The 17990-nt window shown below is 48.2% G+C and overlaps 1 protein-coding gene across 1 annotated transcript in view; it reads left to right on the top strand.

Annotated features, from left to right (window-relative positions):
• The first annotated feature begins 9676 nt into the window (after positions 1 to 9676).
• The window catches only part of ITGB5 (integrin subunit beta 5), a 93942-nt gene continuing 85628 nt past the window's right edge, over positions 9677 to 17990 (top strand). Inside the window, exon 1 of the mRNA XM_024756490.1 lies at positions 9677 to 9877. Within this exon, the coding sequence (XP_024612258.1) occupies positions 9841 to 9877 (37 nt within the window). The 5' untranslated portion in view covers positions 9677 to 9840. The remainder of the gene's footprint in view (positions 9878 to 17990) is intronic.

Here is a 17990-nt window from a genome sequence, read left to right as displayed (position 1 = left end):
AAACGATGGTGCCCCTTTCACGTGGCGGTGTGCAGCTGTGTTAATGGGGTGGGGTCGCTTCACAGGTATTTTCGGTTGGTCGGGGCGGGGCGGAGGGCTGTGGTGTGTTTTCTTTCTTTCTAGTTGGAATGGGATTAATGGCCTTTCTAAATGTAAAGGAACACTTGATTTACAGGTGCCCATTTGTTGGTGAGGCTGCTGCTTCTGTCGAACGCAGGGTTTGGTTACTGGGCCACGTGGTGAAAAGTTTGCTCCCAGACAGGCCTTGACACCTCCCCTGTGGCGGATGCTTGAAGCAAGGCTGTAGAGTGCCCCTCCCCCGCTCCAGGCTAGTTCCCTACCCCACTGCCCCCCAGAGTTTTTCAGAGATGGTTGCTTGTCTCTTGTAGAGTTATTCTCAACTCTCGCTCAGAGTGACCCTGTTAAAACTCAAGTTAGATCGTGTCGCTCTGCTTCAGACCCTCCAGTGGCTTCCGGAAGTCCTGCCAGTGTCCTGCCAGACTCTCCATGAACGCCCCCTGCCCCCCCGTGCCTCTCACCACTTCCCCTCATGCACTTCAGTCCAGCACCGAGGGCCTCGTTGTCTTCAAGCTCAGCTGCAGGCCTTCCCTCTGCCTGGAATGCTCTCCCTGCAGGCGGGCCGCCTCCACCCCCTCCCCCACACCCCCCAGCCTTTTCTCAGTGTCTCCAGCTCAGCCAGAGCTGCAGCCTCCTGCCCCACGTTCTTCCTGTCTCCTTGCCTTCCTCGATCTTTCTCCCTAGCACTTATCACCATCTAATGTACTTCCTTATCTGGATTATCGTCCATCCTCTCTTCTGAGCATTGTGCCCCTCACCAGGACGTAAGCTCCGTGAGGGCAGGGAGCTTTGTCCGTTCTGTTTGACACTGTATCCTCTGTGCCTCGACCAGTGCCTGACTCATACTTGTTGAATGAATGGATGAACACGCGTCTTGGTACTGTGTGTGTGTGTTGGAGGCGGAGTGTCCCATCCTCACCTCCTTGCCTCCTCCTCCAACTAGCTTTGAGGTCAGGGACTATGCCTGTAACTTATTAGGAGGAAACATTCATCGTGTGAGGGAGAGAACTCATTTGAGTGTGTCAAGATTTTTTGAGCTGGAATCTATGAGAGAGGCCATTTAGTCCACCCCTGGAATTGTTTGCAGGAAGATGCTGAGGCCAGGAAAGGTTAAGTGACTTGTAGCCAATAAGTGACAGAACAAGTACTTGGATCTTTCGTGCCAGGAAAGCCTTTTCCTCAGCCCATGACTCCAGCCCAAATGTCCCGTCCTCTGTGAAGCCTTGTCTGCATCCCTCAGATGGAGCAGAGTTGGCCTCTCCTTCCCTTGCTCTCATAGCATATTCTGTCTGTTAGAGAGACTGGGGGCTGCCTCATCTGCTACGTGGTGAATTGCCGGGTCTCACTTACCTTTAGGTCCCTGATACGGACACAATGATTGGTACTCAGTTGAGTCCTCCCCGGCCGGCCACTCCTACCATGGTTTCAATGACCTTAAAACCCTCAACTTCCTAAACATGTAAAAACAATTTTAGTTACAGAAAAATTGAGAAGGTGGTATAGAGAGTTCCCGTATGCCCCACTTCCCGTTTTGCCTATTATTTACATCTTGCATTCATATGGCATATTTGTTACAATTAATGAACCACATCTCTGGAGCTCACTGGTCACATGGCCTGCGTCTGGGATGGTGCAGGGATCCCCAGGCAGGTACCCTACGTGGGCACTTGCCGACCAGTGCCCCTTCTGTGTGTGTCTTTTTTTTTTTTGTGGTATGCGGGCCTGTCACTGTTGTGGCCTCTCCCGCTGCAGAGCACAGGCTCCGGACGGGCCGCTCCGCGGCATGTGGGATCTTCCCGGACCGGGGCACGAACCTGTGTCCCCTGCATTGGCAGGCGGACTTTCAACCACTGTGCCACCAGGGAAGCCCCAGTGCCCCTTCCGACCTCTTACTTGTAGACTGGGCTCCTTCTTTCAAGTCACTCTTGTTTTCTCATGTTTTCAACTGTAAAATGAGGTGACTTGACGAGCTTATGCTAAAGCATTTCTAGCTCCAGGGTTCTGCAGTTCCATTATTTTTATAGAAATGATTTTATACATCAAAGCAAATGACATGCCACAAGGGCCTGAGTGTGTATTTGATAAGGTTGAGGAGAGCAGAAGAAAAGTCACTTTCATTCTAGTTTTGATTTTTTTTCACCCCCTCAGGTAGTGGTTTCTGACAGGTAAGGAGTTTTTTTTTTTTTTTTAGTTATCCACATCTATTTTTTTAATGTCAATACTTCAAGCTAAGTATTCTGGGGAATATTTTTTTTTTTAATTGAAGTATAGTTGATTTACAATATTGTGTTTATTTCTGCTGTACAGCAAAGCGATTCCAGTAAGGAGATTAGACCAAAACATGGAACTGGCATTTTGAAACTTTTCCTGCCATCATTCTCTTTTTTAAAAGGCTTTTTAATTTTATTATATTTTGTTTTATTTTATTTATTATCCCTCCCCTCCCCCCTTATCCCTCGGTAACTATAAGTTTATTTTCTACATCTGTAACTCTATTTTTATCGGCAGGTGGACTCTCAACCACTGCGCCACCAAGGAAGCCCCTCCTGTCTTCATTTTCTAAATGTGGCTTCATTTTCCCTGGTGGCTTTAGACAAGGGGTACCCAAGCTCTGGGCCACGGACCGGTACTGGTCTGTGGACTGTTAGGAACCTGGCCGCACAGCAGGAGGTGAGTGGCGGGCCAGCGAGCAAAGCTTCATCAGCTGCTCCCCATCGCTTGCGTTACCTCCTGAGCCTTCCCCCCCCATCCCCCCGTCCATGGAAAAATTTTCTTCCACGAAACCAGTGCCTGGTGGCAAAAAGGCTGGGGACCGCTGCTTTATTTTTTTTTATTGTATTTTCTAACTGTGGCTTCATTTTCCCTGGTGGCTTTAGACAAGGGGTACCCAAGCTCTGGGCCACGGACCGGTACTGGTCTGTGGACTGTTAGGAACCTGGCCGCACAGCAGGAGGTGAGTGGCGGGCCAGCGAGCAAAGCTTCATCAGCTGCTCCCCATCGCTTGCGTTACCTCCTGAGCCTTCCCCCGCCATCCCCCCGTCCATGGAAAAATTGTCTTCCACGAAACCAGTCCCTGGTGGCAAAAAGGCTGGGGACCGCTGCTTTATTTTTTTTTATTGTGTTTGGGGATTTAAAAAAAAATTTTATTTGTTTTTGTCTGCGTTGGGTCTTCGTTGCTGTGTGCAGGCTTTCTCTAGTTGTGGTGAGCGAGAGCTACTCTTCGTTGTGGTGCGTGGGCTTCTCATTGCGGTGGCTTCTCTTGTTGCGGAGCACGGGCTCTAGGTGTGTGGGCTTCAGTAGTTGCAGCACGCGGGCTCAGTAGTTGCGGCACACGGGCCCTAGAGCGCACGGGCTTCAGTAGTTGCGGCGCATGGGCTCAGTAATGGCACACGGGCTGAGTTGCTCCGCGGCATGTGGAACCTTCCTGGATCAGGGCTCGAACCGTGTCCCTTGCTTTGGCAGGTGGATTCTTAACCACTGTGCCACCAGGGAAGTCCCGGCACCTTTGCTTTAGACCTTACCCTCCGGCTTCAAGACCAGAGTTGCCAGACTCTCCCTTACCCTAGACGAGGATGTTGAAGAGATGCTGCTGGTCTTTACCACACAGCTCAGCCCCTGTCTCCTGTCCTTCGTCACAGCCCTGGGCCGTTCTCGGCAGTTTGAACACTCCCTGTGCTGTTTGTACTGCATGGCGTAAAACATGCAGCAAACGCCGGCAGCTTATTGTCTATTTTGTCCTTCATTTTTTAAAAGCAGACATTTGTCTCTGCTCTAAGAGAGTAAGTTTCACAACCCAGCTAGCTGTGAAGAGACGTGTGCGGGGAAGAATGCGTGTGAATGCTTTTATGGCAAGGCCTCGGGACAGCCTATGTTATTTCCACTCACCTTTTCTCGCCTGTAACCAGTTACATCCCTCAGCCTAAGTGCAGTAGGAGCTGGGAGACTTAATCTAGCTGTGTGCTGGGGAGGAAGGGGGAAGGGGCTTTGTGGACCAGCAGCCTGTGCCAGGGGCAGGGAGGCCAGCGTGCTGGACAGAGGACAAGGTTTGGGGAGAAGTGGGCGGGCCGAAGGACTGGCGTGTGGTCCCCCCGGCCCCGCACGGAAAGAAGGGTTGTGGGAGCCCCGGTGGAGGCAGAGGCAGACAGGGCGATGGCACTCAGGGTTGGGGGTGAGGGAGACTCTTGAGGTGTGAACGTGAGCCAACCTGAGGCCATGTTGCTGTGAGCGGTCCAGGTTGCTGTGAAACCAGAGGGAGAAGGACCGGGCAGGCATGGCCACCCCGTGGAATCCCGCGGGACAAGAACAGGGAGGCCTGGGGCGCTTGGATGGTGGATGTAGGGGCAGACGTGGGAGGAGATGGAGAACCTGGGCCGCGGGGAAGGGTCTTTGCCTTGGAGGTGGACGTGGAGAGAAGGAATGAAGGGGTCAGTAGGACTGGAGGTGGGAATGTGAGGAAGGAGACAGAGTAGAGGCTGGGAAGCAAGACCGGCCGCCTGGGCCTCCTGGGAGATTACCGTGGTGGGGAAAGGAGAGGGAGGGTGCATGACCTGTAGTCTCCTTTGAGCTGGGAAGGAATGAAAAACATAAGCATCCGCCCCAGCTCACAATAAAATACAGATCTATGAGAGAACATCTCTTTGCGGTCCTGAAAGAAGCATCTCGGCCTATTGCAGGTGCTTCGTGAACATTTGTCCAGTGCATTAAGTGAGCTGAGCGGAAGCTGACAGGGATTTCCCCCTCCCCCAGGCAGGCAGGCCACGTGGGGGTGTGTTGATGGTGCACAGAGTTCAGTTTGTCATCCCTTAACCTTCTGCTCCCCTCCCCCGCCCCCTAATCCACAAGGGCTCTGTCGAGCCAGGGCCGAAGCCCAGAAAGCAGCTGGCTCCGTGCCTCTGCCCGGCGCTCTGCCTGTTCACCAGTTTGTGACTTCTTCCCCCTCATCCCAGGATCCGGCAGTCTGCCCCCTTTCCTGCTTGGGTTCCTCTTCCCCCAGGCCTGCAGTTTCTCAACTCTTCCACCCTGCTGTTTGTTTCCGCAGCAGGCAGCGAGGCGTCCAGAGGATGTGATGACCAGAGTGGCACAGGCGGACAAACCGAGTGCCCTGGCCACGGTGGCCTTGGGTGCAGGAGGGAGGTTTTTTATTAACAAAACGTAGGGGAGTTCAGTGTACAGTGAACAGTAGACCTCATTATATCCTCCATGTAATAGGCGATGGAGGGAGCAGAGAGGGCCAGGCGGTAACAACTCCGAGCGAGTGCCAGTGTCGGAACAAAAGTAAAAGCCATCTAAATTTGGAACGCCTCCCTTTTCTTTCTTGTATTATTACCGCTTAGTGACTAAAAGCCCTGAAAGGTATTTCAAGTTCCAGTGTGCATTCTGTTGCTTCTCTTGGTAATTTGCCTGTCATGTAGTTACCCTTCCCTCGTGAGCCCTTTGGAGGGTTCGTGATGGTGTTTCTGGAGACCACGGACAGATGCTTCCTTCACGAACTGAAACCTCTTCTGGCCCGGAGCTGTAAGCACCTGTGAGCATTTGAGCTGCCCCATGAGAGCCCATCCTGAAAGTAGTTTCCATTTTTCTGTGTTGAGATGAAGACTCATACCTGTTTTTCTGCATCAAGTGGCTATTTACCCTCCAAGTTTGATAGGTGGCAGGAAGAGCTCAACACCTGAGGCAGCAAGGAGATAGTAAATTCAGAGGGTTGGAGTTTGGGGGCCCAGAGTCAGTTTCCCGCTCTGGAATTCAGCCGTGACCTTGGCTGAGAAGGGAGGCAGATGATGCAAAGAACACTGAGCTTACTTCCAGAAAGCTGAGGCCGGAGGCACTTAAACTTCTCAGGAGAACATACGCATGAACTTAAGCGTGTGGGCTTCTGATTCCTCATCTGTAGAAGTGAGGGGCTGGCACCAGGTGATGCATCCAAGGTCCCTTCCCCCTGGAACTTGCTGTGTTCTGACACCTGGCAGAGGGTCAGGTGTCAGGTCTCTGGGATCTGAAGGCTCTTAGCACATCAGACTTCAGGATGTCACTCATAAGAGGAGGATTTTCTTAATCACGAGTCTTCCTTTCCTGCAAGGGTTTATAATTTGGGGCCTCTGCATTCACTGAATTCGAAGCTTGGAAATGGTGGTATCGAGGCATTGTCTTTATTTATAACATGTGTGTACCTGGAAGGTCATAACCGTCACAATATATGCCCCTGGTCTTTGTGGTTTTGGTTTCCTCTCTTTAAATATGCATCCATCCTTATTCAAAATTAAAATATCTAGAGAGGAGCTAGAGGAGGGGAATAGAGGGAAAGCCCTTGGGCTGGTGGGGCTGCCATTCCCTGCAGGGTCTGCAGCGCTCTCTGTCCCTTTCTTGGGCAGCAAGAGCCTATGCTAGAAGTCAGTCATGGCTCTTTTCAGACTGCATGCCGGAGAGACCTTCAACTATTGTGGGCATCCTTGATTGATGTCGAGATAGCTGCCTTACTCTCAGAAGGTTCTCCAGACTTCCATGCCCAGAGGTGCCTCAGCCAGTGTCTTTGAGGCCCTAAAGATCTGGGACAGTGACAGGACTCAATATATAAAGGCGTCTCAAAGGTTCTCAAGCACATCACTGAAACCACTGGGACTTCCCCAAGTAGCAAGCAACTGAACTCTGTGAAACAGGAGAAGGTTGGCAAACCTGATAGAAATGGATGGCCCTGAGGCCAAGTCTGAGTTTGGTATGAGTGCCACAGTAGGCTGTCCCTTGCTGCCTGTGCCGCTGGAGCTGCTGAGAAGTGGGCCCCCCGTACTGTCACATTGCTGAGTGGTAGGCACTTCTGAAGTCATCCTGCAACTGGCAGTTTGAATGTTCTCAGTGGCGGTTCTCGCGCTGGCAGCTGGGTGACAGGAGTTCACGGTCTTTCCTGCTGGTGCAGCAAACTTCACGGAAGCCACGTGCATTGGAGTGGAGGTTTGCCACCACCTTGAAGAATGTTACTAAGGAGAATGAAGGGAAAGCTGTTACCAATGAGGGGCATGAAAAGGGCTTTGCTCCTAACATCCTAGAGAATAAAGAAGCCCCAGAGCACAATCAGGAAAGCCAGCTACACAAACAAGGTTGTAATTGGCACTCTGTGGCTGCCTCTCAGTTCTTCAGGTGTGGGAAGCACGTCCTGGACTTCAGGTCTCCTGAGGAGCCCAGCAGGTACATCTTCCCTGAGCAGCAGGTGGCCCTGTACAAGTCCTCCCTCAGGGACTGGTACTGCCTGTCGGAAACGGCCTTTGAGCATATTGACTGGGAAGCTTGGATGAAGTTCATTGCTGGTGAAGGTGTCCAGGCATTAGGGAATGATTTTTTTTTTTTTTTTTTGCGGTACGCGGGCCTCTCACTGTTGTGGCCTCTCCCGTTGTGGAGCACAGGCTCCAGACGCGCAGGCTCAGCAGCCATGGCTCATGGGCCCAGCCGCTCCACGGCATGTGGGATCTTCCCGGACCGGGGCACGAACCCGTGTCCCCTGCATCGGCAGGTGGACTCTCAACCAGTGCGCCACCAGGGAAGCCCTAGGGAATGATTTTGATGACGTGAATGGCTGAGGCTGTGGTGAGGAATCATGTAGCTGCCTCCTGCTTAGGGTGAAACAGATTGGCTCTGTGACCTAGTCTATTCCGGAATGCAGGCTGCTTCAGACCAAGGGGAGGGCCGTTAGGGGTTTCCATCGCCCTTGGGAGACTGAAGATGCTTTCCTCGCCAGCCTGGTGGGGTGGGGGAGGGGATGTGCACTGGTCTGGTGGAGACAGGTGCACTTTGACAATCAGAACTGGGCGGAGGACAGCCAGCTCCGTGGAATTGGGGGAGCTGGTAGCAAGGCCAGCATGCTGGCAAGAAGTTCAGAAATTCTCTAGCCACGTACGCTCTGAGCAGGCGAACCTCTAAGTGCTTTCAGCTCTGGACAGCTAATTCACCCTGTGCCTCGCACAGCTCAAGACAGCAGTCCCATACCTGTAAGGCCCTCAGGAGGTTACCTCTCCTTTCCCTATCCCTGGGAGGTTTTTACTGCTTCATCAGAGCCAAGCTAGACTGTTCGGAACCCAGTTTAGAAACCTCAGCTTTGGAATCTTGTAATTGCTAGAATAATCATCGTTCTCACCGTGTTCCACAAGTGTCTGTGGAGCCATTTATATTTACAGCGCAGTCCCGAGGTTGTTGACATGCAAGATCTCCCGTCATGTCAAGAGTTCAATAGACAAAATTAAAAAAAAAAAAAAATTCAGATATAAGCAAACAAAAAAACCAAAAGCACAGAGGCCCAGAACAACACATCTGGTTTTACTTACTTAAAAATATTGCAGTCTTCTTGACTTCTTGGTCTTGAGTCTTGCAAAGACCCCAGTGGGCACTGACTGGTCTGGGGCATCCTAGACCATGATGAAGGGGGAGGGGAGTCCCTCTGCGGTCAGCGGACTCTTGACTCATCTGAGGCTCTTTGGCAAAGTGTTTACAGTGGCGGGAGGAAGAGAGAGCATCTAACTCCTCCAGCCATTACTCCAGTCCAACCAACTGGAAGAGGGGATCTTCCTTTCTACATCCAGCAGTGAATGGGTTTGCTTTGCCATTGAAAACCCCCTTACTGGAAAACGATCACTGCTGCTAGGTATCCTACTTTATAACAAAGTATATCATTTCATTTTAAAGTAAATGGCCCAAACTCCTAGTACCCCAAACTGGGGTGGGTCATCCTGATGCACAGCCTTCTCCTAAATCCAACTGAAGGAAAGAAAGATTTTTCTTATCAGTGTGGCTTTATTGTTTAAACAACAATAAAGAGAAAAAGAAAAATATCATTTTATTCCCTCTCCCCTAGCACCTCAGCTATCTTAAGTTTTTATTTTTCTTTGGCATCCTAATGCAGATACCATTCTGTTTTCTGATTTTTTATTCTTAATGTTTTGAAATTTCTGTTCAGTCTTCTTCATAATTATTTGTGATGGCTGTACCATCTATTGAGGTGATAAACCATATTTTTCTTCTGGTTTAGGGATTTTGGCTTCAAGTTTATGATTGTGCTATTCTGAGGAACATGCAGTATATATCTTACAGAGTTTTGCTTTCCTTTTGATAATTTTCTGGTGATAAATTCCTAGGAGGCGACCAAGGGGTCAAAAGGTACGGCATTGCTCTCCAGAATGGTTGTGCCTGGATATGCTAGATGAGGGAACAGCTCAGAGGTTGACTCTTGTTGTCTGAGTGATGACTACTTGGCCACTTATATGGTATCTTTCAAAAATTTTTAGTTATGCGACTTTTGACCGTATCAGTTATTTTCTCCTGCTTATCGTGTAGACAGGCACATGTTTTAAAGGAGCGTTTTTGACCATTAAAATAACGAGACCAAGCATTTTTACTGTGCGTGTTCACACCTTGCAAAATGCTTTCACATCCGACACCTCACTTAATCCTCATGACGCTTGGTGAGGCACTTGGGGGAGTTTCTGTTTTGTCTGCTTTTAGGAAATGGAATGTAGAGGGTCTGAGGTCGCAGGGTGGTGATGAGTCTACAGCCTGAGGTGTCCTGGAGCTGCTCTGACCGCCTCCTGCCCTCTTCCCCTGTTTCCACACCTCCAGGACTTTGGCAGCCTGCGGTCGGTCACCTCCCGGTGCGACTTGAAGGCAAACCTGGTCAGGAACGGCTGTGGCGGCGAGTTTGAGAGTCCGGTCAGCAGCACCCAGGTCCTTCGGAGCCTGCCTCTCAGCAGCAAGGGCTCCAGCCCCGCGGGGTCAGACGTCATCCAGATGACGCCGCAGGAGGTCACGGTGAACCTGCGGCCCGGTGAGTGAGTGCCCTTGGGGTGGACCTGTTCAAGATGGTGGAAAGATGAGCCGGACCAGGGAGGGGGCAGTGGTGAGGTGTGGCCCAGACCCCAGGAAGCAGAGTCCAAGGCCTTTGTGGATGATCGGAGTATCTTTGCTATTTTAAAAAATTGTAAAATATGTGTAATGTACAATTTACCATTTTAACCATTTCTAAGTGTGTAGTTCAGTGGCATTAAGTATACTCACAGTGTTGTCTAACCATCACCACTCTCCATTTCCAGAACTTTTTTGTTATCCCAAACTGAAACTCTGTACCAATTAAACACTAACCCCTCACTCCCTCCCCCACCAGCCCCTGGCAGCCACCCTGCCACTTTCTGTCTCTGTGAATCTGATTACCCCAGGTACCTCATAGAAGTGGACTCACATATATATTTGTCCGTCTGTGACTGGTTTATTTCACTTAGTGTAGCATCCTCCAGGTTCATCCATGATGTAGCACGTGCCAGAATTTCCTTCCTTTTCAAGCTGAATAATCCTCCATTGTACGTATAGACACCTTTTGTTTATCCATTCACCCATCGATGGACTCTTGGATTGTTTCCACCTTTTGACTACTGTGAATAATGTTCTTGTTTTTCATGGGAGGATGCTGGTATGTTTACTCCCTAGTTCATGCAAGTTTCTCAGGGAACGTGCTACTGCCAGGAGAAAGTATTTTTTCCTGTCAGCAAATTCCATTTGAATCAGTGGCATTCTGAAAGGACGAACTTGCAGAGTAGAGATTTTTTTTTTTTGTGACCCTGGAGCCTCTGCCAGCCCTGGAGTTGATTGTGGTATAAGGGAACTGACGGTTTTTGCACACCTACTCTGTGCCTGTTACTTGACCTACCCGAAGGTAGCTGATGTAACTTTACACCTGAGGAGCTGTGTGCTCAAGGGCTCCCAGTCAGAGCAGCGAACCTGACTCAGTATTGAGTCTTTGTGGTCGCACAACTCATGGTTGTTTCTAGCTCACCACGTTTGTCGTTTTGTCTTCTACATATTAGGTCCCTTGCGATGTCAAGGGAGGATGTGAGTGTGGCCAAATGAGAAAGTATCACATTGTTGAGAGAAGGCAGCTTTTTTCCCAAATCCCATTGATTTTTAGCCTTTCTTCTTTCTCATTGTCTAGGAAACCACTGGCAATAACTATTTCCAGGTGGTTTGTTTAGACTTCAGGGCGGCTGGGTCAGTGGAAAGATGAGGGATCTAGTTGGCCGTCCTAGGCTGTCTGGTTCTGGCTCTGTTCCTAGCTCAGGGGTCCTGGGCAAGCTGCTCTACTCCGTAGCGTCTCAGGGTCTTTGTCACCTTCATTCCTCACAGCCCTGTTCAGAGGCTTAAATGAGACTTTTTGTATAAATGCACCTGAAGAACTTTTAATTGTTGTTTTCAAAGAGTAATGGCCAAAGATGCAGATTTTGGAGTCAGCCACGTCTAGATTTGGATAGAGATTCTCATGTCTCAGAAATGGATCTAGCACAGCCCTGCACGTCTTATAGTATTGCCTGTTCTTCTTGTTGTCGTTAGAAAGAACTCTGAGTCACTGTGTATTTGAGAACTGTTGTATTTTGCTTATTGAATTGTCTTGGAAATAAGAAACGGAAGAAGGGTGTAAGTGGCGTAGAGCAGCGTAAACTGCTGGATGGCCCAGGGATTAGTGCTGGGATTAGCTGAAGTAACTGTTTTCACAAGTCATCTCACTGGAGGGGACACTTCGCCTTTTGTTTAGTGAGATTCCAAGTTGAGAGAGAGAAGGGGGAGCCCTTACAAAGCTGTGTGAGTGGGTAGAGAAGAGGAAGCTTTCTGTGAGCCAATGTCCGATGGTGTCCTCCGGGGGGAAGATGAATGCCTCTCCCTACGTGGAGTCAGGCTCAGGGTCAAGGGCTCTGACCTAGAAGGGGACGTAGGTGTTGTTGTGGACTATTAATATATCAGAACACAGTGTATGATAAGAATGGTTACGACTAACATCAAGGGTGTATTTTCCTTTTTAACATAACAGCGTAACAGTCACTTCAAGAAAATTCTTAAAGTCATTCACTTTAACACTGTTTTTCATTCTTACTAGATCTTCTGTCTTTGCATATGTGTTCATATTTTTCGTATGCTAACAATGTATTTATTATTGTATACGGTTTTCACTTAATTTTTGGAAACAAGGACCAAAAGTAACACCTCTAGAAGAGTTATAGTTTGAGGGTCATCATCGAGGGAGGTTTTGATTTTTGGAACTGCTCATCTAGAATTACTCTGAGCCTGTGGTGCTCTCTCCAAGAAACATTCTTCATGGTGGAAAATCCTTATTCTTTAGGGTAGATTTAATTTAGGGAAGAGTTGGAGGTCAACACAGAATCGGAGATGTCACAGTTTCAATTCCAGTTTTCAAAATCAGAATTCAGGTGTGGCTCTAAGGCAGAGAGACTGTTGTTTGCTTTGACTTATCAACTGGCTTTTAAAACAGCCCCCAAAGAAGTGACTTGATTGAGGGCACCCTCCTTGGGCAGAGTTCTCAAAGTTCAAGTTTATGCACAATGCTTATTTATGCATGAAGTTCAACGTATACTCAATTAAAGAAAGAAATCACTCTTATTTGGTATAGTCAAATCTCTCGCTAAGCATTATGATTCAGTTTCCAGTATTGGAAATAAATGGGAAACATGATCCTGTGTTTATACAAAATCACGATGCGAGTGCTGTGTGCAGCTCTGGTCCTAGGGAAGGTATGGTGATGGAGGGCCCTTTGCTGTGGCGGTCAAGGTGAAGGAGGGGCTGGCTGCCCTGTGAAGACGCACCCAAGCTGTGAGGGTGTTTCAGTCTGTAGAGATGAAGGCTTAGGAGGAGATCAGATGATAATCTGAATTCCTAGAGTCTAGAACCTTGTGAACATGTTTCTCAAATATAGAAACGCTTGAAGCCAATGATCCCTCTTCAAATTTTGCAAATTTCAGTAATTATAAAGAGAAGGACAGTCAAACTGCAGATATTTATTTGGGGAAAGGGGAGAATGGTCTGTTGCAATTAACAACATTTTCAGTTTACCAAGCGGGTACGTACTTCAGGGCAATGCCCCCGTGACTCAGGAAGGCATTCAGATATGTAACGATTGGTTTTTCCATTGTGTATTTTTAGGAATGCTTTCCTGTCTCCTCCTTTGCCCTGCTCCCCAATACCTCATAATAGGTATTTGTTGAATGAAGTATAGCACTTTACTAGCCTCATGCCAGACTAGTCAAGGACAAGCTTCAGCACAATATGTGAGGTACTTCACCAAGGCAAAGTTAATTGTTCTGGGATAAGCCTGGAAAAAAAAGAAAGAAAAATTTTCCTCTACTTTAAGCAGAATTTTTTGTTTTGCTTTGTTTTTTTTAAATTGAGATATAATTCACATACTGTAAAATTCACCATTTTGAAGTATACAATTCAGTGGTTTGTAGCGTACTTGCAAGGTGGTTACAACATCACCACTATCTAATTCCAGAACATTTTCATCACCTCGAAAAGAAACCCTGTACCCGTTAATAGTCACTCCTATCCTCTGCCTCCACGCCATATTCGGCCCCTGACATCCACTAATCTATTTTCTATCTCTGAGGTTTTGCTAACTCTGGACATTTCATTTAAATCATATAATATGTTGTCTCTTTTTTTTTTTTTTTTAAATATAATAATTTTTTTTTTTTTTTTTTTTTTTTTTTTTTTTTCTGCGGTACGCGGGCCTCTCACTGTTGTGGCCTCTCCCACTGCGGAGCACAGGCTCCGGACGCGCAGGCTCAGCGGCCATGGCTCACGGGCCCAGCCGCTCCGCGGCATGTGGGATCCTCCCAGACCGGGGCACGAACCCGTGTCCCCTGCATCGGCAGGCGGACTCTCAACCACTGCGCCACCAGGGAAGCCCTATGTTGTCTCTTATGTCTGGCTTCTTTCACTTAAGCAAAATGTTTTTAAGATTCATTGATGTTGTAGCATGTATCAGGACTTCATTCTTTTTTATGGCCAAATAATGTTCCATGGTATATTTATAGATACACCACGTTTTAGTTGATGGGTATTTGGGCTGTTTCCACTTTGGGACAATTATGACTAATGCTGCAGTGAACATTTATGTACACGTTTTTGTGTGGACATATGTTTTCAATAATCTTGGTTATATAGCTAGGAGTGGAATTGCTGGATCATATGGTAATTCTATGTTTAACTTTTTCAGGAACTGCCAAACTTTAAGCAAGATTTTGTATAAACACAAGATCATGTTTTCCATTTTGTTTCCAGTCCTGGAAACTGTATGTCAGGATAACAATCTTAAAAAAACCTTAACAAAGGGTATAAAATCCTTAAGAAAGGATGTAAGCTTTAAAGCATATTGAAATGGTAAAAAGCTAGAGGTGGAGCAGTTAGAAAAGGTTTACTTAAGTCTTTATTTGCCTCAATCCCTTAGCCTGTTAAAAAGTGACCTCTGATTGGTAGCTTAAAGTTTTTTTTAATGTTTTATTTTGAAGTAATTTTAGAGTTGCAAGAAGTTGCAAAAATTATAGAGTTCTTGTGTACCCTTCTCAGCTTTTCCCAATGATAATATGTTACATAACCAGAGTTTGTAATCAAAGCCAGGAAATTGACCTGGGTACCATACTGTTGACTAAACTGCAGGTGATTGGTTGCTTTTGATATGGGCTTCCTGCCAGCCCTTATCTATGCTGCTTTTCTCTCCTCTCCTACGTTCTGGCTGGAGATGGCAGGTACCTGACTTAGGTATTGCTTCTGCTACCCAGACTGACAATGCACACTTAAAAAGACTTGATGATGGATGGATAGTGCTTTGCTATAGACTGAATATGTTGAAATTCTAACTGACTCCCAATGTGATGGTATTAGGAAATGAAGGGGGGCCTTTGAGAGGTCATGGGGTGGAGCCCTCATGAATGGGATTAGTGCTATCAAAACAAAACCCCAAAACCCTCAAGACACTGGAGGGTGCTTCCCCCCTTCAGCAAGAAGTCTGTAGTGTGAAACCCAGAAGAGGGCTCTCACCAGAACCTGACCACGCTGGCCTGATCTTGGACTTACAGCCTTTATAACTGTGAGAAATAAATTTCTGTTGTTTGTAAGCCACTTAGTCCATGGTACTTGTTATAGCAGCCTGAACTAAGATAAGATTATTTTCAAGGAAACTAGAAGTGCCAAGCCCTAATTGCTTGGGGTCAGACACTGTGAAGGCCAGTAACTCTCCTGATGGTTCCATCTGTCAAGTGTCAGAATTCTGAGGTGGGGAGTGGTGTTTGGTACAGCAGGGCGGCCAGTGAGGCAGTTCTTTGCTTCTGGGTCTGGATTTAATTCCGGGTATTAATTGCCATCTGCTGCAGTGACCAGAGAGCTGGATGATAAGTCTTATAAGTTGTGCACTAGGCCCCTAATTCCCTGCTCAGCTGTAGTCCTTTTTTTTTTTTTTTTTTTTTTTTTTTTTGCGGTACGCGGGCCTCTCACTGCTGTGGCCTCTCCCGTTGCGGAGCACAGGCTCCGGACGCGCAGCCTCAGCGGCCACGGCTCACGGGCCCAGCCACTCCGCGGCATGTGGGATCTTCCCGGACCGGGGCACGAACCCGTGTCCCCTGCATCGGCAGGCGGACTCTCAACCACTGCGCCACCAGGGAAGCCCTGTAGTCCATTTTTAACATAGCTGATTTTAATGTTTCTTTCAATTTCTAGCACAGAAGTATAATTCTAGGGAATCAAAAAACTACTTATATTGGGGATAGCAGGAGTATTTATCTGTTGAGACACTACTTTATCTTAATATTTGAACAAAAATCAATCTTAAAAAACTCAAAAGTTGTTGCTAGAATTCTCTACTTTCATTTTCTGGTAATGTTTGTCATCTGGTATATGTTTCTAAGGAAAAAGCTCACTTGTCACTTTTTATTGAAGGGAAGACAGAAGAAACCTTTAAAAATACATTTCAGAGGGAATGCTGGTTGCTATTGATTATGGTGGGAGGATCTACACTTAGGAACCCGGTAGTGGCAGGAATTCTTTGCGAAACACAGCTGGGGCTGGGTGCGTTGGAAGCAGGAAAAACCAGCAGGACGTGGGAGGGGCTGCTTGCAGGAGAAGCTTCCTCCTCACAGATGTGAGGTGATCAGCTTTTCTCTTCTTTGTTTTTAAATATTTATTTATTTGGCTATGTCGGGTCTTAGCTGCAGCCTGTGGGATCTTCTTTGAGGCACGCAGGATCTTTCGTTGCAGTGTGCAGGCTCTTCATTGTGTGTGGGCTTCTCTCTAGTTGTAGCACGTGGACTCCAGAGCGCTTGGGCTCTGTAGTTTGTGGCACACGGGCTCTCTAATTGAGGCCCGCGAGCTCAGTAGTTGTGGCGCACGGGCTTATTGCCCCGCAGCATGTGGGATCTTAGTTCCCCCAACCAGGGATCGAACTCCCGTCCCCTGCATTGTGAGGCGGTTTCTTTACTACTGGCCCACCGGGGAAGTCCCTGCTCAGGTTTTCTTTGGGGTTTGCTTTATCCTATTTCTCTGATCCTGCTGCTTGTCCTGAGGCAGGGGTTATGGGGGATGGTTCCAGACAGGAGGGCTGCAGCCATTTGCTCCGCAGCATGTGGGATCTTTCTGGACCAGGGCTCAAACCCGTGTCCCCTGTGCAGATTCTTAACCACTGCGCCACCAGGGAAGTCCCTGTAAGGAGGTCTTATATGGAGAGGGAGGAGGGGGACACCTGGGCTGCGTGGTGTCACCAGAGACTGGCACAGATCAAGTGCCCACAGTGAAGGTGAGCCCGGCTCTCACTCTCCTGGACTCATGAGAGGTGGCGACTGGTTTAAAGTCTCGGGTGGGGTCTTCCCTGGTGGCACAGTGGTTGAGAAGCCGCCTGCCAATGCAGGGGACACGGGTTTGATCCCTGGTCCGGGAAGATCCCACATGCCGCGGAGCAACTGAGCCCATGCGCCACAACTACTGAGCCCGTGTGCTGCAACTACTGAAGCCCGCACGCCTAGAGCCTGTGCTCCGCAACAAGAGAAGCCACTGCAATGAGAAGCCCATGCACTGCAATGAAGAGTAGCCCCTGCTCACCGCAACTAGACAAAGCCCGCATGCAGGAATGAAGACCCAACACAGCCCAAAATAAATTAAAAAAAAACAAAAAAAAGGAAATGTTGTCGTTATGATAAAAAAAAGAAAGTCTCGGGTGGTGCAGAACTGGGTGGCTGGAGGTATTGTTGAGTGTGCATGGTTCCGGAAGTGTACCCAAAGATGGAGAACTTGCCCCAGACCCTCTCCCGGCATAGGGCGCCCCTGGCGTGCAGCAGCAGTTTCACCGTCAGTCAGCTAACCATGGGGGCGCCCTCGGTGGGGGAGTTGCGGCACTGTGGCTTAATTCCCGTGCTTAGCACCCTCGCTGAGAAGTGGTCCAGAAATGTCAGTCCCTCCAAAATCTGCTGATGTAACTGAGTCCAAGCTCGTACTGCTCACAGCATAACAGGCCAGTAAGTTGAGAGGCGAGCTGCTGGGGCAAGGAGTAGCCACTGTATTTGGAAAGCCAGCAGACAGAGGAGATGGTAGACTAGCGTCTCAAAGAACCATCTTCCCTGAGTTAGAATTCTGGCTTCTTTAATACTAACAGGGGAGGTGGGTAAGGGCCTGGTTCCTGCCAGACTTGGAAGGGGATGTGTTAATTTCTTCCTTCTTGCAGCTAATCACAGGTAGGCCTGTCAGGATGTTTCCTGTGAGCTAAACAAAGGTATTTTAGCTTAATGCTCATTACCTGGGAGGCAGGGTTCCCAGAGATGGGTCAGTATGTATAATTTAATCTTATAGGCAACATCCCTTTAGTGATTAACTTGTAGTAGAATAATAAGGTTCTTCCCTATTACACTGACAGAACATTGAATTATTGCCAAGGCCCACTGAGGAGTTTGTAGCATTTAAAATCCAGCATAGATAAGGTAGCCATAAACCCTGATTCCGAACATTAATGATATTACCCCTTTTCTTATACCCCTCCCTTCTTGGAAAACTGGGAGAGAAATTTTTTTTTTTTTTTTTACCATTTGCAGCCTCCCTATGGGGAGGTGTGTGTGTGTTGT

Source organism: Neophocaena asiaeorientalis, unplaced genomic scaffold, assembly GCF_003031525.2.
Source record: "Neophocaena asiaeorientalis asiaeorientalis breed wild unplaced genomic scaffold, Neophocaena_asiaeorientalis_V1.1 scaffold22, whole genome shotgun sequence".
Lineage (NCBI taxonomy): Eukaryota > Metazoa > Chordata > Mammalia > Artiodactyla > Phocoenidae > Neophocaena > Neophocaena asiaeorientalis.
This window is presented reverse-complemented; position numbering and strand designations above follow the sequence as displayed.